This window comes from Canis lupus, chromosome X (assembly GCF_003254725.2).
Source record: "Canis lupus dingo isolate Sandy chromosome X, ASM325472v2, whole genome shotgun sequence".
NCBI lineage: Eukaryota > Metazoa > Chordata > Mammalia > Carnivora > Canidae > Canis > Canis lupus.
Genome location: NC_064281.1, coordinates 54763429 through 54784725, shown reverse-complemented (window position 1 = coordinate 54784725; position 21297 = coordinate 54763429). Strand labels below are relative to the sequence as shown.

The 21297-nt window shown below is 49.5% G+C and overlaps 1 protein-coding gene and 1 long non-coding RNA gene across 6 annotated transcripts; one reads left to right on the top strand and one right to left on the bottom strand.

The window, feature by feature from the left end:
* The first annotated feature begins 8847 nt into the window (after nt 1-8847).
* LOC118353739 (uncharacterized) lies at nt 8848-11791 on the top strand. The gene is made up of 3 exons (XR_004813123.2): nt 8848-9537; nt 11299-11336; nt 11493-11791. It is a non-coding gene; the product is annotated as an uncharacterized LOC118353739 (long non-coding RNA).
* GDPD2 (glycerophosphodiester phosphodiesterase domain containing 2) lies at nt 10492-20335 on the bottom strand. 5 transcript variants are annotated; one of them, XM_035712141.2, is made up of 16 exons: nt 20158-20335; nt 18417-18530; nt 18052-18155; nt 17690-17783; nt 17464-17523; nt 17110-17208; nt 16845-16938; nt 16550-16695; nt 16357-16439; nt 16110-16260; nt 13873-14079; nt 13490-13638; nt 11781-11928; nt 11543-11625; nt 11264-11292; nt 10492-10919 (listed from the first exon to the last, which is right to left on the bottom strand). In XM_035712141.2, the coding sequence occupies exons 2-16, from the start codon at nt 18519-18521 to the stop codon at nt 10861-10863; spliced, it is 1611 nt and encodes a 536-aa protein (XP_035568034.1). In that variant the 5' UTR covers nt 18522-18530; nt 20158-20335; the 3' UTR covers nt 10492-10860. The 5 variants fall into 5 exon arrangements, with proteins under 5 accessions (XP_035568034.1, XP_025321887.1, XP_048963506.1 ...); XM_025466102.3 differs by having other exon boundaries at nt 10492-11167; nt 13858-14079; nt 20158-20333; XM_049107549.1 differs by having other exon boundaries at nt 10492-10963; nt 13858-14079; nt 20158-20333.
* Between the last annotated feature and the right edge of the window lie 962 nt (nt 20336-21297).

Sequence of the window (21297 nt, the reverse complement as noted above, 5' to 3'; positions counted from 1 at the left end):
AGGATGCCAAGAGGAAAGAAGAGTCCAGGGCAGAAGGAAAGGTAAGAAGAGATCTGAACTTAGAGAAACTGTTCCAGGGGGCCTGGAGAAGAACTTAGGAATTCCTGTCTGAGGACATCTCCTTAGCCTCCCTGGCTCAGCCTGTTGGGGGTTGGAGGAAGGTGATATGCAGGGAAAACTATCTCTTTTTGATGTTCTTCTTTTGTCCCTAGCTACCAACTATTGAGTCTTTACAAAGTCCTAAGTGCTTTACATTCAAACGAACCCCCTACCAAGGTGTTACTATCCTTATCTTAATTTCACTAATCAAGAAATTGGGGCTCAGAGATGTTAATACAGCTGGAAGTGACAGAATCAGGATGCAGAACCTGGCTATTTGATTCAAGAATCCATACTCTGAACCACCCTGGTACAACAGCTCTATTCTAAGTTCTCCCGTAGGCTGTAGATCTCAGTTCAATTCAACAAACATTCATTGCACACCTACTCTATGCAAGACCTCAGCCTAGGTCCGAGAGATACAGAAGTTCATTCTTAATTCAATAAACATTTATCTAACTAACACTTGCTATGTGCAGACACTGTTCTAGGATTTGGGGATATAGCAACAAACAGAACAAAACAATAAATCCCTGCCCATGGGGAGCTTACATTCTAGTGAGAGGATATAGACAAAACCCAGCATAATAAATAAGAGAATTATATAATATATAAGGTGCTGTGGGGAAAAAAGAAAAGTCAATCAGAGAAGAGGGTGTTGGGAATGCTAGAGGAGGATGCTGGGTTGTGATCATCTTTCTTCAAGTTTTTTACCTCTACATTTTAATACAAAAATTATCAAACATACAGAAAATTGAAAGAATCTTACAGGGAACAAACACCACCTGGATTCTCATTAATATTTTGCTATACTTGCTTTATCATATATCCTCCACATATTCTTTCCAACTTCTTTTCCAACTTTTTTTAAAAATGAAAATTCACAAACATATGGAAATGTTGACAGAATAGTACAATGAGCATCAATATGTCTTTCTCATAGACTCAGCAACTGTTACTGCCTTGTTATATTTGCTCTATCATCTATCATGTAGCTACATTGTTTTCTGAACCATTCGAATGTGTTACAGATTTCATCACACTTCTCCCCTAATACTTCAGCATACATCTTGTATTCTCCTACATGACCACAGTATTATTATGGCATCTAAGAAAATTAGCAATAATTTCATATCATCCAATAGCATCTAATGTCTAGTCTATATTCAAATTTCTCCAAATTTGCCTTTTATAGTTTAACATCAGAATCTAATCAAGGCTCCCCTATTGCCTTTGTATCTTTAACCACTTTTAATCTAGAACAGGGACGCCTGGGTGGCTCAGCAGTTGAGCATCTGCCTTCAGCTCAGGGCGTGATCCCAGAATCTGGGATCGAGTCCCACATCAGGCTCCCTGCATGGAGCCTGCTTCTCCCTCTGCCTGTGTCTCTGCCTCTCTCTCTCTCTCTCTCTGTGTGTGTGTGTGTGTGTGTCTCATGAATAAATAAATAAAATTTTTTATTGGAGTTCAATTTGCCAACAGATAGCATAACACCCAGTGCTCATCCCGCCAAGTGCCCCCCTCAATGCCCATCACCCAGTCACCCTAACCCCCTGCCCACCTCCCTTTCCACTACCCCTTGTTCTTTTCCCAGAGTTAGGTGTCAATAAATAAAATATTTAAAAATATCTAGAACAGCTCCAATCTTTTAAAAAAAACCCACTCTCTAAAAATTATTACAGATTTACAAGGAAGTTGCATAGTACAGAGGGGGCCTATGTACCCTTCGCCCAGTTTTCCCTCAATGATTACATCTTACATAATTATAGTACAATATCAAAACGAGGAAATTGACATTGGCACAATGTGGGTATAGTTCTAAGCCATTTTACCACATGTGGAGATGGCTGTAACAACTGCTGCAACAAAGATACAGAATTATTTTTTCATGACAGAGATCTACTTGTCAACATTTTATCAGGCTGAGGGAAGTATAGAAACCTCACCTCCCTTTAAATACCTTTACCATGTTCCATTTATACTATAGTATTGTATGGTTATCTTAAATATTTCCTCTGCATATATTGAGCTCCACATCAATGTTATATTTATTGCTTCAAGTATCAAACATAATTCAGACACCTTAAGAGAAGGAAAGTCTATTGTGTGTACTTCCATTTTTACTCATTAAATTCTTTCTTCTTTCCCGACGTTCGACGATTTCTTCTTTTATCATTTTCTTTCTGTTTTGAAAATTGCCTTTAACTATATTTTTAGGGTGGGTCTGCTGGTGATGTAATCTATCTCTTAGCTTCCCTTTTTCTGAGGGTAACTTGACTTCCCCCTTATTTCCAAAAGGTATTGCTAGGTAAAGCATTTGGGGTTGACAGTTCTTTTCTTTCAACACTTGAAATATGTTGTGCCACTTTCTTCTGGCCTTCATGGTTTCTGATGAAAGATCCACCCACATTTGAATTGTTTTTCCTCTGTAAGTCAGGTGTTGTTTCTCTCTTGCTGTTTTCAAGATTTTCTCTGTCTTGTTTTCAAAAGTTGGGTTATGATGTATCTTGGCATGGGTTTCTTTGGGTTTATCTAGTTTGGGCTTTGTTCAGCTTCTTTAATTTATGGGTTTTATCTTTTGCCAAATTTGGGAGATTTTCAGCCATTATTTCTTGAGGCCCCTTTTGGCCTCCACCTTCTTTCTCTTCTCATTCTTGGGCTCCAATGACACAAACGTTATGTCTTAGGGGATAGTTACCATATGTCTATGAAGCACCATTCATTTTTTAAAAATCCGATTCTCCCATTGTTGTTCAGATTGGGTAATTTCTTTTTTTTAAAAAAAAAAGGTTTATTTAACTGAGAGAGAGAGAGAGAGAAAGAGAGAGAGAGAATGAGAGCATGGGGCCAGGAGGGGTAGAGGGAGAGGGAGAGAATCTCAAGCAGACTCCCCACTGAGCACAGAGCCCACTGTGGCATGATCTTATGACTTTGAGATCACTACCTGAGCTGAAATCAAGAGTTGAACGCTTAACCAACTGAGCCACCCAGGCGCCCCCAGAGTGGGTAATTTCTAAAGTTCTATTTTCAAATTTGCTGATTCTTTCCTCTGTCCTATCCATCCTGTTGATAAGTCCTTCCACTGATTTTTTGGGTTTGGTTATTGTATTCTTTGATTCTAAAATTTCAATGTGATTCTTGATTGTATCTCCTATTTTTTTGCTAAGACTTTTTTTTTAATTTGTTTCAACCTTGTTTGTAATTGCTCATTGAAGCATTTTTTATGTTGGCCACTTTAGAATCCTTGTCAGATTGTTGAAGCTGTTTTTCATCTTGGTATTGGCACCTGTGGATTATTTCTCATTCAAGTTGAGGGTGTCCTGTTTCCTAGTATGATGAGTTATTTTTTATTACATCCTACACATTTTTGGATATTATGTTATGAGACTCTGGCTCTTATTTAAATCTTGTTTTTGGTAGGCTTCTTCTGACACTTCTGACATCAATGGAAGGGGCCACTGCCTGGTTACTGTCAGGTAGGGACAGAAGTTCAAGTTCCCCCAGTGGTGTTAGTTGATAATGGAGACAGAAGCTCCTCCTTGCTGCTGGAAATTTCCACTCCCCACTAGACCTCCACAGATACCTCTCTGACTGGGAGGGGTTGAAGTATATCTTTCCTGCTCCCCAGATGGCTTCCACTGACCATGGGTGGGGGTACAGGTAGGGGCAAGGATGGTAGAGCAGTGGACTGGGAGGGGAGGAGAGAGAGCACAGCAGCAAAAGTCCTGACTACACTAGGCTTCCTCTGACACTCTGATATCATCCAGTAGGGAGATGAAGCCATGTTACTCTGGGGAGATGGAAGTCCAGGCTCCCTATTCAGCCTTTTCTGACACCACCCTGGAGAATGTTGGGGAAGCCTAGTAAAAGTAGAAGTCTGGGTTTCTATTTGGACTTTACTGGCATGGGTGAGGCTGCAGTTCTTTTCCGTGATGTTTGGTTACAGTAGAGTGGTTATTTCCAGTTCACGGCTGAGCTCCCCATTTCCTGGTCTTTTGGCTAGAGAGAGCAGGCTTTTTCTTTTTAAGATTTTATTTATTCATGAGAGAGACAGACAGACAGACAGACACAGGCAGAGGGAGAAGCAGGCTCCATTCCATGCAGGCAGCCTGACGTGGGACTCAATCCTCGGTCTCCAGGATCACACCCTGGGCTGAAGGCGGCGCTAAACCACTGAGCCAACCAGGCTGCCCAAGAAAGCAGGTTTTTTTTTGTTTTTTGTTTTTTGTTTTTTAATTTTATTTATTTATGATAGTCACATAGAGAGAGAGAGAGAGAGAGGCAGAGACATAGGCAGAGGGAGAAGCAGGCTCCATGCACCGGGAGCCTGACGTGGGATTCGATCCGGGGTTTCCAGGATCGCGCCCTGGGCCAAAGGCAGGCGCCAAACCGCTGCGCCACCCAGGGATCCCGAGAAAGCAGGTTTTTATTGAGGCTTTTTGGTCTGTGCCCATTGGCATTTCCAGGTTGCTGGCTTCTCCAGCATCAGTCTGTGATATATGAGGCAACAAGAAAACCTAGGGAACTCACCACCTTGAGTTCAGGTCACTGGGGTTCCTAATAAGTCTACTCTACTCTTTCCTCCTTTCAGAGTCTTCTTACATTTGTTTTATATATAATGTCCAGAATCTTAGCTGTAGTTAGCAAGAAGGGAGAAGTTTATCTACTCAAGCTGGGTCCAGAAGTAGAAGTCTCTCATCTTTTTTTTTTTTTAATTAACAACACTGATGTTTTGAGGAGTACAAGTCAGTTGTTTTGCTGACTATCCCACCTTCTGAATTTGTCTTTTTCCCCCTCATGGTGTCATTTATTTCATTCCTCTATACCCTATATTTATTGCAAACTGGAAATTAGAATAGAGGCATCTTAAATAGGTTGGTCAGGGTAGGCCCCACTAAGAAGGTGACATTTGATCAAAGACTTGAGTGGAGGTGAGGAAGTGAGCCATATGGAAGAGCATACCTCGTAAGGGAACAGCCAGTGCAGAGGTCCTGGGTAAGTAGTACCCCTGGCTTGTCGAAGGAACAGCAAGGAGGAGCAAGTGGCCAGAGAATAATGAGGGAGGAGAAGAGTACCAGGAGATGAGATCAGAGGTTTAGTAGAGAATAAGGTCGTATGGGGCCAGTAGGCCATTGTAAGGATTTTGGCTTTACCCTGAGAGACATGGGGAGCCATTGAAGGATTTTGTGCAGAGAACTAACATGATCTGACTTGGGTTTAGCAAGATCACTCTGGCTTCTGTGTGGAGAAATAGATCACAGAGGACAGGGATGGAAGCAATGAGACCAGTTAGGATGCTTCTGCAGTGATCCCTGTGAAAGATGATGATGATATGGACCAAGGTGGTTGCGTTGGAAGTGATAGGAAATGGTTGGATTCTGGATGCACAGGTATCCTCCACTTTTCAAAAGTTTGCATTACACCCCTTTGTTTTTTTTTTAAGATTTTATCTGTTTATTTGACAGAGAGAGACAAGCAGGGGGAGTGGCAGGCAGGGGGAGAGGGAGAAGCAGGCTCCCCGCTGAGCAGGAAGCCCAACTCGGGACTCGATCTGGGATCATGACCTGAGCCAAAAGCAGATACTTAACTGACTGAGCCACCCAGGCACCTCCACCACTCTGCTTTTAGGAAAGACCTGCATCAGTACCTATTTCCACTAACTGAAGGAAATCCAAAGAGGATTTTTGCTTTTATATTAAAAAGGGTATTAAAAAAGTGAAAATAGCATTCAGCATTTGTTTTGCAGTGAGCAGCTATAGAGGCAGCAAGCACCAAGGGCAGCAGCAAGAGAGTGGCCAAGCTCTTTCCTGGGGAACACCACTCAGCATCTCAGCATCAAGTCACCATAGCTTTGAGCTGTGTCTGTGAGCATCTGTGCTTTCTTGTCATTTATTTTGTGTGTTCCTTAGGAAGATGTGCCCTAAGGTATCAGAAAAGCCTAAGATAGGTTATGTTTTTGGGTCTGGGAATGCTCAAAATTTTTTCCATATACATTAATGGTAATTGCTTTTTTTGCCATTTCAGCGTATGAAAGGTTTCAGAGGAACCCGTATTTTGAAAAGAAAGTCACTAAGATTTACTGACAGAATGGATATGAGGTGTGGTTCCAAGGATTTTTTGGCCAGAGCAACTGGAAAGGTGAAACTGCCCTGGACTGAGATGAGGACAGCTTTAGGAGTGGCCATTCTTTTCTGGGGGAAAAGATCAGATGCACAGATTTGGACGTGTTGAGTTTGAGGTGTCTCTTAGACACCTAGAGGGAGATGAATAGTGAACACTGTAAATAGCCCTGTCATGGAGTTAGAGAAATGGAAATGTGGAAGCAGATCATTACCATTCCTGTGAAGAATGCTGTTTCAGAGGGGTGCTCAGAAAAGCAAGGTATCAACTCTACTTGTTGGGGGAGGACTTAAGAGGAGTTTCACAAAGGAGAGGACATTTTTAGTTTGATCCTGACAGGCGGTTCATTAGGTAGTGAAAAGACAGAGAGGTGTCTTGTTACCTATATCCTTAGACCCTGGCACACAATGGTCACTCAGTCAGACCCAACACGGTCACTAGTCGTGTGACCTTGAATATTCTCTGAGCTTTAGTTTCTTTACTTGTGAAATGGAAATAATCATGGGTCTTTTGTGAGGATTAAATGTAAAACACTTTGCCCATTCCCTGGTATACAACGGGTTAGGGTTAGTTATTATTGTTGAACAAACAAAGGAATTAATATCTTTCTTTTTGACCAAGTCTAGGCTAGGCTGGTAACCCAGGAGCTTGAAATCTTTTATATGCTCAGCAGCTTGACAACACTGAGTGCTAGACTCTTTTTTCCACATCCTAAAAGTGGCTCAGGAAAAAAGTCCCCTATAGCCCAGGTCCTCTGAACTACTCTGATTGAGGCATAAGCATGGCTAAACCTGGAGAGAATGGAGAGGGTCAAACATGCCTTCCCCAAGCCCCATTTCTACTGACTGCTTCTCTCTCGCTTCCTCGCTCTCTCCCTCTTACTCTCTCTCCTTCTCTCCCTTCCTCTCTCTTATTTCTTTTCATTTTTAATAAATATGAGTAAAATCTCTTTAGAATCATAGTGAGCCCACTCACTCCAGAGAGACTCAGACTGGACTGTGTTGGTGAAGCTGGGAGGACTCGGTCAATCCTGAGATGCTTTGACTCTTGGCACACCCTCGCGACTGCTAGAGCGACTGCTAGAGCTCCAGCCGGAGGCCCCAGGGAGACAGGCGCCCCCTACAGGTCCAAAGCAGCCCCACGCCCCTGCAGGTGGCTGTGGTTGCTAGGCAACCAGGCGGCCTGCGCAGAGACTGAAGCCACCAAGGAGTAGAAGGCAAGGGGATTTGGGAGGAGCAGAGAGACCATTTCTCATCCCATCCACCATCTCTCTGCAAAATGACCTGGTTGGGGCAGGGTGGCCTGCTGCTGTCTGATAATCTGGGCTCATTCTTGAAGGTAGAGCTGTGTACAAAGCAGACAGATTTTGTGGGTGGAGAAACAATCAGCCTTGTCCCAAAGCCCTCTGGTTCCACCTGAGAGCTGAAGATCTGGGTCGCTTGAAGGCAGTTTCTGGTTTACAAGTAAGGGGACATTGCTGTGGGTGTGCATCCTTCGTGAATAGGAATTCTAGCAATTTGGGTGTGGGTGGGAATAGTTTTAGTGATTAGTCCAGCAAAGGATTAAGGTTTCCCCATCATTCCTGATGTATGGATTAGGGAATTCCTACTTTTTTTAAAAAATATTTTGTTTACTGGAGAGAGGGAGAGAGGGGGAGAGAGAGAGAATGAGAAGGAGTGAGGAGGGGGCGGGGAGGAGTCAGGGAGGTGCAAAGGGAGAGGGAGAAACAGACTCCTCGCTGAGCAGGGAGCCAGCCCAGGGGCTCAGGGCTAGATCACAGGATCCCGGAAGGCAGACGCTTAATGGACTGAGCCACCCTGGGAATTCCTACGTTATCCATTGAAATAAAAATTTCCATAGAAATGCCGATATATAAAGGATCATTCATATCTTGGTGGTGCTAAGTTTCTCAGTGGCTTTCCTAAATTAGGTTTCTCTATGGAGTTGGGAGAGATCCTGAGGTCTGCTGATCCCTGCAAGTAGGGACTGAGCCCTACAAGAGGGAAAGAAATAAAAAGAAAATCAGCAGGTGGTAAACACAGAATTCAGCAGTTTCCTAGTACTGTGTGGAGTTTGAGGCTAGCAAATTCTCAGCTCAGTGCCCCCTCTCTTAGGACCATGCTGAAGCACCTCATCCTTAAGAGGGTCTTTGGGGCTCAGAAACCCACAGCTTTTCTTTCTAGTAACTTGGTATTCTGGCCCAAGAGTAGGTCCAGACCACGCCAAGGCTGTAGCCACAATATCTGTTCTACTTAGGACTCCTGTCTTTACTCTCAGCTAGTACAACAGGAGGTTCATTGTGGCAGAACCCCAAGCCACGGCAAACTGAGGGGAGAACTGTGCCTAGGAGTCTTATCGTGGGCCTTCTCTAAAGAGTTCCAAGGTAGAGATATCAGGCTGAGGTACTGGTAGGCAGAGAGGTCCTGGTTCAGCCACTGCCTTTGTCCACTACATCTCCACAGGGCATGGTGACAGAGGGAGGCTCCTTGATCCCTGTGCTTCTAAACTGAACTGGGTCGGGGCTGTGTCTCAGCTCTATTAATAGCCCCCTAGCCCAGCCTGCTAGCCCCAAACCCGGATGCCAGGAGCTGTGAGTCAGCAGCTAAAAATAACGGAGAGCAACTGCACCCCAACCCCAATGAGCAGCTCTCTGAGGCCCTCCTCCCTCAAGTTTTTGTCAGTCCCAGTCTCCAGCCCAGGGTCTCATAGAAGTTAAGTGTGCCATAGCTGTCCAGTCCTCCTAGAAAGCCAGTAAGGATAAGCGGTGGCAGCGTCAGGGCTGAGGACTCACGGCTAGGGTCCAGGGGTAAGGGGTGAGGGTCTGGGACTAGGTCCTGACACTCTGGCCCGGAGTCTGGACTCTGAGGTTACAGGACTGCAGCTGAAAGCCTGGAAGCTGAGAAGTTGAGGCCAAGGGGGTTGGACAGTCTGGAGATTGTCAGGACTGGGTTGGAAGAGGAGGGGAGGAAGAGGCTGCAGGGCTGCGGGGCTGGACACCTGGGAGGGGACAGAAAAGTAGGGGTGCGGGGTGGAGGTACACGCTGAGAGGTAAGAGCCTGGCGGTACCGGACAGTCTGGGCACTTCCGAGCTGCGGCTGGCAGACGGTCAGATTGAGGGGCGGATCAGGAATAGGGAAAACGAAGGAAATGCATCTTGAAAGGGTAGTGTGTGAAGGAGCCCTGCCCGCGACAAGGCGGGGTGGACGCCCGAGGAGACTGGGACCAGACAGCGGCCGCGGCATTGGCTCCCGGGGCGCCTGCTTCCTCCCAGCCCCTCGCGCGCCGGTGCCCCAGCCCACCGCGCCAGCTGCAGGCCAGGTATGTCGGCTCGGACCACCGCCTGTGTACGTATGTGTATGTGTATGCATGGAGGGGGCGGGCGGCGAGAAGGGAAGGGGCGGGCCTGGGAGGAGGAGGGGGCTGGAATACAAATTCAAACTCGCTTCCGTCAATCGCGAGACCGGAAGTGGTCGGGGCATCTTGGGAATTGTAGTTCCCGGGGCTGCCTTGCCATCCAGTAGGGTCTTGTCTGGAAATGGTAGTGCTGCCCCGGGTCCCAGTCTGGTGAGAGAGGAGGAATTGAGAACCGACCCTTCTGACCTCGCCAGCGTCTTAATCCGATTTCCCTTCGCGTGGAGACACCAATCGGGGTGAACGTTGGTGTGGTAGGGAACAGAAGAGTCAGCCATTGAGCCCTCTCCGGTCCCCGGTTTTGCCTTGGCCCCTCCCTCCCCCTTCTACCAGACTCCCCATCCTAGGTCAGCTCCTCACTGGTCACTTTAACTATTCTAGCCCAGGATCTCACGAGCAACAAACATACTGGGGAACTTGTTCCTCGAAGGGAAGGAGGGCCTGAGAACCAGAGCCTGCGCGCAGCAGCTCATAGACGCGAAAATTTGTGAGAATCTTGTCGAAATCGGATTATACCCTCAGGGTGTAGAGTCAAGGACACAGGTCTCCAACTGGCACAGAAAACAGGTGGCATTCATACGTCACGGTGACGACTGACGCGGCCTCCTTCTTGCGGCGGGTGACCACAAGGTGGAGCTACAACGCAACTCTGCACAGAGTGCCTCAGTCACCCAAGCTTGTCCCCGCGGTGGCTGTTCTCTTGCTTCCCCTCTTGTAGCCCTTCATTGTCCCAGGTGGTCTTCCCACCTCCAGCCCAAGAATCTCCCCGTGATCACCCCTCAGTGTCATGTCACATAAAACCGAGATAGAAGGTGCATTCTCCACCAAACCCCACCACTGAAAAGATCAGACCACAACCAATCAGGAGTTAAATTCATTGAGGAACAGATTAACAACATACAATAACCAGCCTGTCTCGAAGAAAAGGCTGTGCGCAGCAAAAAGCCACCTATAGGCACAGAATTAAATGGCTACATGGGCTCTTTTGCCCCCAGTATCTAGGCAGGAAAGCAGTTAAATTTGCAGGGAGTCAGAAGAGATAGCGAATGGAGTGGAATTAGTGTCTCCATCATCTTCGTTCTCCAGGAAAGGCTGTTCTGTCATCTCCTTCAGTCACTGATCCAAACTGGTCCATCCCTGACACACCCTGTGCCTTCTACACAAGAACTCGTGCACACAGGTCTGAAACGTTATCTTGGCAACCTCCTTCCCACTTTCTCCATCCTAGTTTCATTTTGGGAGTAACTTCCCATGACTCACTGTCTTCCCAACGACCTCAGGTCGAAACCCTAAGGGGAGCAGATTCCACGGAAGCTTGCAGCATGCCCACCATCTGTGCAGAGGACCCTCATAGTTCAAAACCTTCTGTTGGCAAAGTTTACCCCACCCCATCCCCACTCAGCCGCTCTCCCTTCCTTGCTGTTAGTCAATCCAGACAGGCCTCAGACTGTGGTTGGTGGGGGGGGGGGGTTGGGGCTGGGCATTCACTCCATTATGAAATTGTTGATCCTGGTCAGCAGCACTGCTGTTTCTAAGCCTAGAGCAGCGGGTGGGGAGAGGGGAGGACATATAGGGAGTGACCAAAGGGAAGGCTAGAGGAGGAGACAAATGAGAGGAGGGAGAAAGTTCTTACCAGTTTTCTCTCTCTCCTTCTTACATCTCCTGTAGGGAGAAAAGCTTCCCATTATGCGTTCAACCGGCTTCAGGTATGACCTTCTGATGCCAGGTTCCCTCAAACTGCCTTTCCCAGGCTCAGGCTAATTTGGCATATAAGGAAGGGCCCGAGAACCACAAAGGAACCGAACAGACCAAACCCCAAGCTCCAGGCAGCGTATGTGAGTCTGAATCAGTCCCATTGCCAGGACCCCGGGGGACAATGAAGACCCAGAAAGCTGAGGCATGAAGCACTCACCCTTGGAGGAGGAAGGTCCACAGAAGCAACAGGGTGGAGACGCAGTTGGTGATGATCCACATCATTAGGTAGGTTTGAGGGGGCTACGGGAATAGGAAAAGGCACCTCTAGGTGGTGGCCAGAGCCCCAAAGGTAGTATGTGGGGGGAAATGCATGAGGAAGAGATGGTTGGGGTCAAGGAGAACTGGGGGTGGGGTTGGGGGAAGAAGACAAGCGGTGACAGCCCCAGAGGTCTTACAATAATCCAGACGGGGTATCGCATCTGCTGCAGCAGCTGGCAGTCATTGGTGGTGACCGAATCCACCCCTGCACACCAGAGCAGGGAAAAAAGCCAGGGCTTGTTCACTACAAATAGGTTCACCGAGACATTATCTTGGTGTAGTGCCCTGTGGAGGTGGGAAACAAGGAACATCTAGAATCACGGGGCTCGAGGCACAGGAGTCAGCCCCTGTGCATGCTCCAATGTACGATGTTGCTGCCAAGGACTGTCAGTTCTACTTTTTAAACTTTTTTTGCATTGCTGAACTTTGTCTCCCAGTGGATCCCACCTACGGACCCTAGCTTGGCTATCAGGGGCCACATGAGTGTGTTTCTCTTCTCTGTCCCATGACAGCACTTCAGGGGTCTGAGGAACAAGTGCCCATGTCCCTGAGTTGTCTTGTCTCAAGGCCCAGCAGCCCCAATTCCTTCCACCAGGGCTTGGGACCTGGCTTATTATTCCCTTTACCACCAGTCCTCTTCTGAGCTGATGTTGGTTCCATTTATCAGTGTTCCTTTCAAAGGATGGGGTCTTGCATCTGAATATGATCTCCCAGGTGGGCTTGGCCCAGCTTTGAGTACAGCAAAACTCCCCCTACCTTTTGGGCATGACGTCTGCATGCAGGCAGCCCAGGGTTGGGCTAGTTTTGGCAATGTCACATGCCACTGATGACTCATTATGCACACTATTCAATCAAAGCCCTGGTCTTTTTTGCACATGTTCCTGCTGAATGCCAGTATCTCCTCTCTTGTCTTTGTGCAATTGAGCTTCTTTTGGACTGCAAATATAGGTCTTTACATCTATTCCTGTTGTGTTTCCTCTTGGGACATTTGGTCCATCGTCTTAGGGCACTTAGGCTTTTCAGGACCTCGATTTCATCGCCAGTGTATTCATTACCAATTTATATCTTTTGGAAACATGATCAGCAGTTGAGGCTGACTAGCCAAGACTAAAGTGAGGGCCAAAGCCAATGTCATGTCTCCCTCCATGGTGACAACTTGGGAAAAGGTCCTTGAAATACTTGCGATCACTGGGCTATCATTCAATCCATGTTTCTTTTTCTATCTGGCAACAGGGACCTTATAAGAGACCCTGGCAACTGCATGTTTTGCAGTCCATCCTGTTTACTTACTGGCTGGGTCAGCTTCTGGGGCCCAGCTCACATTTGGGACTCTCTCACCTCTCTCCCCGGATCCATCCTCTCTTGCACTTACCTCTTTGGTGAAGAATGAAACCTAACATCATTCTTGTGGCTGACAAGGTCCTACCCAATTTGCCTCCTGCTGACCTCCCCAGCCTCACCTTCCCCTTGCAGCTCTTCTCATCATTAGCTCCTTGTGACCTGTCAGGTCTCAGCCCAGACATCGCCTCTTTAACTACTTCTCCTAATGTGGCCCCTTTTCTAGCCCTCACTCTAATTGCTCTATTACATCTCCCAGTTTTATTATCTTCATATCACTTATCACTATCCAATATGCATATAATTTGTTCAGTTTATTATCTCTCTCTTTCACTAGTATTCCCAAAGCCTGCAATAAATAGTGCCTGATGCATAGCAAGTGTTAAACATATTGGTAAGTATTTGTTGTATGTGTGAATAAATGAATGGCCATTGCCCTCCCTGAGGTGGCTCTCCCCTGCCATTAAGTTTAATGGGATTCCCTTGGCTCCTTTCCTCTGGCACTCACTTGATATCCAACAGTGGCAGGTCTTGGTAGGGGAGGTTGAGAAACTGAGGCCTCTCAGTTCTGTTGCTTCCTTGCTGTCCATATATCTGGCGCATTCTGGGTGCCCGTTGTTGGACGTTAGCCCGATCTTCATCCGGTAGCCAAAGGACCTGTGGTTCAGGGAAGATGGGCATGAAGCTGAGGAGAGCTTGGGGATTCCAGGGATAGGGGCAGGGGCAGAGAGGTGTGACCACAGAATGGGGTATATGAGTTGGGGTGGGGCCCTGGGGCAGGGGGCAGCCTCAAAATTATCACCATAGCCTAGGGAAGGCAGGGGGTAGGGTGGGGAGAAGGGTAAGAGGGAGTACTCGGGGTCCTGGCAATATCACCATAGCTTGGGGCACCCTTGCACTCAGCACTGTCTCCAAGGTCTGGTTCACAAATGTATCATGGTATGAGTGATTTCGCGGGGGGCGGCGCAAGTCAAACATGATGGAAAGGTTAAGGACTGCAGCTTCCTTCAGCAGCTCTTCCAATGTTGGTACTGTCTGGTTCTCAGCCTCTTTCCGATCAGAGCCTGACAGCCTCTTGGCCCCCCAGAAGGGTTGCCTCTACAAGAACAGGAAAATTATTTCAAGACCAGAAGAAGCCTTTAGAGCATTCCTCCATTCTTGCCATTTCGGCTCATTTCCCCTACTTGGTGCCCAGCTCCTGTGTACCTCTGAGCCAGCGTCTTTCTTTCTCTGAACTGTGGCCCTTTCCAGACCATCTAACACCTTACATTGTGATCCCCAACCTCCTTCCCTCCCAGTTTCCTAACTTCCTTTCTCCTACTACATTTTCTCTTTGGTCTCACAGACACCTCTGGGGTCTTAGCCCCTTGGTTTCCTCCCAGTCCATCAGCCCCTTTCTGCCACACCTACATCTGCTACCCTTGGTCCAGCTGCAGCTTGAATTACTTTTCCACAGCACCCTCAATTCCATTCCTGCCCTGCATGCTGCACTCCCCCTTCCCACCAAATCCCAGACTCCGATTCGATTCTATAATCATCTGCCTCCTCCACCGCTAGAATTAGGGGGGAAGAGCACATCATGTTGACTGTCACTACAGTCTTCTTTCACCTTCAGCGCCACTTTATCATCCCTTTACTAAAAAAAAAAAAAAAGGCTCTATGCCCAACATGGGGCTTGAACTCATGATCTCGAGTTGAGGGTCACATGCTCTACCGACTGAACCAGCCAGGTGCCCCACTTAATCATCCTCTTACTTGCTCTTCTTTTGCTCCTTTTTCCATTCCTAGTGGCTCTTCCAAACCTCTGTCACTCTCCTCTCCTACCCCTCTTAATCAACAAATGACCTTACCTCCTAATCACTGACATGGAGAAAGCAAACTATCTAACACCTTAATTTATTTAATCATCTCAATGATCCTACAAGGTAAGTACTATTATAATTATGCCTATTTTACAGATGAGGAAAATGAAGCACAGAGAGACTCTGTTGCCCAGGCTCCCACAGCTAGTAGGTGGTGAAGCCAGGAGTCAAACCCAGACATCCCTTGGTCTTAATCGCCCTGACATGTCACCGTACATAGAGTTCAATGAAAAACCAATCAAGCTGCAAAAGAAATATGAAGTGATCCTATCTGTGCAAAATGAAAAATGCACATGGGCATGTACATCTCTGTGTATGTATATATGTATATATACATACGTATCCAACTGCTAGCAATGGATATCTCAGAGGAGTTGGATTATGGGGGACTTTTCTATGTTCAGGTTATTTCCTTAATGTTTAATTTTTTTAATAAGAAACACATATTACTTTTAGGATCAGGAAGAGAGGAACTGAAAAAATAAAGTACCCTGATGAATATTTCTGTTACCTACAGGATTGAAGCCTGCACTTTGGGGGCCTGGCATTCAAAGCCCCCTGAGATCAAGCCTCTGCTCCTCTTGCCAGTCTCACCTCCTACCACTCCCACGAATTTTATCTCCCAGTTGCACGGAGCCACTGTTTTTTATTTTTCCCCTGGAAACACTTCTTTGTACCTTTGGGGCTTGACATACGCCCCTTTCTGACTAGAATTATCAGTCCTTGCTTTGCCCATCTTAAAAACCATTGTTACTGCATGTGCTACTCAGGCATTCTCTCCCGTGAAATCACTCCTGATCCTCTCCCACATCCACCTTGCCAAACATTGGCTTTACTCTCTCTCCTCTCTGTTTAAGAGTTTATTTAATCATTTGAGAGAGAGGGAGGGAGGGGAAGAGAGAGAGAGAGAGAGAGAGAGAACGAGTGAGAGAGGGAGAGAGAGAAGCAGACTCTCCACTGAGCTGAGAGCCTGACCTGCTCCATCCCAGGGCCCCGAGGTCATTACCTGAGCCCAAGGCAGACCCTTAACTGACTGGGCCACCCAGGCACTCCCCTCTCCTCTCTATTTGGTAAAGATACTGTAATCACTCTAGTTTTCCTATTCTGATAGCCTGTTGGCTCAGCTCTGTCCTTGGAGGGAGAGACTTGTGGACAGAGCCTGGATACCTATTGCTCAGCACAGGGCTCAGAAAATACTTATCAATGAATGAACTCTCCCCCATGCACTCCTACAGGTGGTTGCCTCTTCTATGAGGCTGTCTTCACCTCTAGGAACCAGGTCCCAGCATTGAGCTTCTTCAGTTCAGCACAGGAGAAGTCACTGCTGTGAGAGGAGGTTCGGGCTGGGAACACAGAAGCCACATCTGTGGTCCGGCTCAGGTGCTCATCATGCATGAGGAAGGGGATCCCGTCAGAGCTGAGGGCACAAGGGGTGTCAGGGGGCTGAGCTCTGTGACTGGTCATCACTTCCTGAGCTCCTCTACTGTGTCCCTCTGCCCCCAGCTTCTCTCACCTGACCATCACATCAGTCTCAAACACAGCAGCTCCGCATTCGGCAGTTTTCCGCAGGGACATCAGGGTGTTCTCGGGGGCCAGCTGGGCAAGGGAATTGGTGGGGAGGTAGCAGAGAAGGGTTGGAGCCTGGGAACCCAGAGCCTGGAGGAACAGACCCTCCCCACCCTACCGGCATTCTACCCCACACTCACCATGGGGGCCCCTCGGTGTCCCACCAGACCAGGCTTGGGGGGTAAGTCTCTGGGTTCCATGATACAGGGTGAAGAGATGCATAGTGGGGCGAGGTAGACGGCCAGGGAAACTCCAAAAAATAGGAACAGTAGCAGAATCTTGGGACCTGTGGGGGTGTGGGGGACAGGCTATGGAGAAAGGGCAATGGGTGAGCTCTGGGGGGGCAGAAAGCAGAGTGCAGGTGCAGTAAGACAGGTAGCAGGAGGCAGAAGCATTGACGGCCAGTGAGGGGATGTTGGGGAGCGGAGCTGGCACCTCTTCGATGGATGCGGTAGAAGGTATCAGCCACAGGCCAGGCCAGGAGGGTGATGCCAGCAACTGCTCCAATATGAAGGAATGGGGCTGTGGCCTGTGGATGAGACCTGGTGAGGAGGGCTCTTCTCTCTAGTGGTCCTTGCCTCCCCCTCCTGGGACCTGAGTTCAGAGCTCCTTGAAGTCTTGGGGACTGGGGGGCAAGATGTGTCCAGGAGTTGGACACAGGTCAAGGCTCCCACCTAGGCATTGGAGATCAGTCACTCACCTGCAGTGACACACGTAAGCTACGCCATTCCTGCTGCCATTGGACGTCCAGTCCCACAAGGCCAGCGGCCACAAGAAGCATAATGAGCAGCAGCAGCATCTGGGGGACCGGGGATGAATGGGGCCTTCTTTGTCAACCCTGGGCTCATGGCTCCCTGGGCTGCCTCCACCCCCTATATGCAAACAGGACCATTTCTTTCCCCTGACTCATCCACGTTCCTTCTTTTACTCAACAACCTGGGCTTCAGGTCCTGAGCTTGAGTGCATGGGTAGAATACTGGGGTGCTCAGCCAGTAGCTGGCCAAGTGCTGGGCCCAGTGACCCCTCTTTCCACTCACTCCCATCCCCACTCTACCTTGTGGACACTGTGCAGATGCAGAGGCTGGCCACAGAGCCGCAGGAGCAGGGCCAGGAGCTGGAGGCAGAGGGTGGTGGGAGTAATGAGGCGCCAAGAGGGGTCACTGAGACCCCAGACTGCCCTCTTACCCCTCCCCTCCCCTCGGTGGCCGGGGGGTGGGGGTGTGAAGCTGACGGGAAGGGAGGACTGAGGTGGGGGTTATGTGGGCCACTTCCTGACCCACCAATAGCAGTGATGCATATGTGACAAGTAGAGAGATGACCAGCAGAAATGCCAGGGACCAGTCCATCCAGTGTCCCCAGTGGTGGAACAGGAATCTGTGGGAAGGGAGAGGAAGGTGTCTGAGTGGGGGGAGGGCTGTTAACAGTGGCCTGAAGGGAGTTGGGGTGGGTCTAGAAGGATGACTAGAAGGGAATGAGGGGCCAGGGGCTCCAAGGGCCGGGGAGACCTCATGGAAGAGTTTTCTAAGGAGGTTTTGGGTAGCAGGACAGCTAGGCAGGGCTGGGGATGACTGAGCACCCAGGGGTCCCAAGGTGGGGCACAGTGGAACGTGTATGCTGAGGAAGGAGGGGGTCCGTGACACACTCATTGAAGTTGTGCAGGTCATTGAGAAGGATGAGCCCGATGTACAGCCAGCCCAGGGAGAGGAGAAAGGTGAGGAAGAGCAGGCCAAACCAGATACAGTCGCACTGCAAAGGGGCAGGAGAGAAGCTCACAGCGGATCCCCACTTCCAGCTCAGAGTCCCCAACGGATGGCAGCTCAGTGGGGCTTCCTGCCAGGCGTTGGGCTGCTCTGCTCTGCTCTACTCTACAGGCAGAGAGAGATTTTCTTCCTGGGGAGAGAAAGCCCCTTCCCCCCAGCTGCCTCTGAGCACACTTGGCCTCCTTATCCCCTCCAGGCAGCTTCTGCCTTGGACTTCCAGTGCCCTCCCCCCCCATCCCTACTCCACCTTGCTGGTTTGCATCCTCTCTTTGGGGCATTTCCTCCAGTGGCAGCTATACAGGCAGTGGAGGCAGCGGGCCCAGACGGAGCAGCAGCCGGGGGACTCGGCCATGGTGAGGGCCTGGGAGAAGGGACACTCAGCCATCAGGGACTCTGGCAGGAGGTGGATCCCATCCTCCCTCCCAGGGCATCTGAGGAGCTCAGAGGTGCAGCAGAGACCTGGGCCATTGCTCAGCAACAGAGGTCATGGGGCTGGCCAAAGTGCCAGATTGGTCAAGGATGTGAGCAATGGGGGATAATCTCTTTCCCTTTAATCTGGATACCTGAAAAGTCAGTGGGACAGCCAGGAGATTCAGTCTCTGCAGGCAGGATGCATACCCACCCTCTCCAACTCCTCCCCATTTAACAGCATCCATCCAGCTCTGGGGATAGAGTGCTTGCCCAGGGTGGGGACTTAGGAGGAACTGCCCAGGGTGGGGCAAATTCAGTTTAGCAAGTTGAGACAGATCTGGCCAAGCTTCAGGCAGCCCCATGGTGGGAAGCCTTCCACCCCAGGAACCAAGAGTCACCTAAAGCAGAGGTTCTGGTTCTGACCTGGGGCTAAGGAAGGCCCAGCTAGTTGGCCAGTTGATATGGATACAGAGATTGCACACACCACAAAGTCCTGGCTAAAAGATTCTCTAGGTCTCTACCTCCTAGGAGCTAGGAGGTACTGCCAGTAAGAGAAAGACTGGAGGGACACAGGTTGCCTGTGTCACTCCCAGCCTTCTGAAGGAACCCTTTTCCTGCCCGCACACACCTGGAAAATCCAAGCCCTTTCACCCCACAGTCATGTCCCTTCCTGCCCAGTCATCCTGCCCAGTCACCCCCCTCCACCCCGCCACCCCAGCCAGGAACCCAGTCTCTGTAGGGGCCCCACCCTCTGAGATCGCTTGGGTGAAAGTACAACAAATACTGGTCAAAGGTGTATGTGTGTGTGTGTGTGTGTGTGTGTTTGTGGTTGTGTTGTGGCCTGGGATTGTTAGACCTCGCAATTTTGGGTCATGCGGGGACCTAGGTGGCTTACTGATCCCCAAACTAAGCTGGGTGTGTGACTGGGTGCACGATTCGTGTCAGCATTTGTATGTGTGTGTGCACTAGTGACTGTCAGTTCAAATGGGTTTCTAGAGGACTTTGAGTGTGTAGAGGAGCCCCTGGATCCACCCAAAGTGTGTGTGGTCTGAGGGACGTGACCCCTTGTCATCTGGGCCCCATAAAGGCTGTGGAGACTTAGAGGGTACATGGTGGCTGGGCCCCTGAAATGAGGGAGGGTGTGGCTGCCCCGAAACTGCCCTCCTTACCCCATGCTTGCCTTGGGAAAGGAGAATTAGGGTAAGGAGCAGAGGGGTGAGGGGTCTGTAGCTGGAGGGAGGGAAACCCCCCTGAGACCCTTCCAGGGAAAAAGCATCCTAAAGGGATGCTTCTTCCCATCCCGGGACTAGCTTCTAGTAGCCTGCTCTGGGCTCCATCCACACTTACTGCCTCCCTTCAGGTCTTGTCTCTGTATCCCAGACACTGCCTTCCAGAGTCCTCCCTCCCTCCCAGGAGCTGTCTGTAAGATGGGGTCAGGATCTGAGAAGTCTGAAAACCCCAATCAGGGGAGCTGAGCAGGGGTGCTGCTCAATCCCTGGGCCCGCTCCCCGCCGGTTGGAGCCGGTCTCCGCCCCACCATTCCCGCCTGTCACCCCAGCCTTCCCCAGCCCTCACACCTTGTCTCAGCGGCAGCTCTGCTCTGCTCAGCTCTCTGCTCTGCACTGCACTGCTTCCCAGCTCCTCTTCAAGTTGTCTGCCTCCTCCCTCTTCTAGTCCTTGGCTCAGCCCCACTGGTCAAACAGGTGGCACTGTTGCCACCTACAGGAGGCTGTGTGGGTTCTGTCCGAAGGACTTCAGCTGCTCTACGGCCAGTGCCCAGCCTGTGGGAGTGGGGGGTAGGGTGGGCGGGGGTGGGGGTGGGGGCGGGGGGGGGGGGAATAAGGGAGGAAGGGGGAGGGACAGCAGATCTGCTTCTTTACTCGCTGCGCTGCCGGTCAGGGGCTTGGCGTGAGGAATTCCTTTGTGTGGCCCTCCCCATCTCTCTTGTCCCTCCTCCTGTTCCCCTCTCAGTCACTGCCGGGGCTTTGTCCAGGCTCAGGGAGGCGAGGGCTGAGGGCACCAGCTGAGGGCACCAGCAGGCGGGAAGCTGGGGGGAGGTGACCACACAATTCTGCGACTTGGCAGTGAGGAGAAGGGGCCCAGCCAACCCCCTGGGAAGAAGGGGAGTGTGTGTGTGCTCGCCTGTGTGTGTGTGTGTGTGTGTGTGTGTGTGTGTGTGTGTGTGAGAGAGAGAGAGAGAGAGAGTGTGTGTCTAGCATTTCCCTCAAGCTTCCTGGGAGGGTGGCCTTGATTTATCAGCCTCCTTTCACTCCTGGGATCCTACTTCCACTTCTGTAAGGTGCATCTAGAAGATAGAGGGTTGCAAGCTACTTCTTGAACTCTGGGCAGCAGGTCGCCCTGTTTCTGGACCAGGGGTCACCACAGGCCTCATGAATCCTAGGTGACACTAGAAGCCCCCCGTTACCCCCATCACCCCAGACAGGAGATGTTCATTTAGGATGCAGGCAGACTTGTGTCATTCCTGCTGTCTTGTCCTCAAGGTATCTAAAGTCTCTTTCCAGGAATCATTTGAAGAGTATAGTGTTAGGGTCACAAGCCTTTGGAACGTGAACACGTGCAAAAGATGCTGTTACTATACATATCATCAGCAGAAGGCTGGCAAGCATGCTGTAGCCAGCTTAAAGTACAGAGCTCTCTCTGGGTGGGATGAGGGCTAGGGGGGTGCTGGCTTGACTAACCTTCCCTCTTTACCCTTT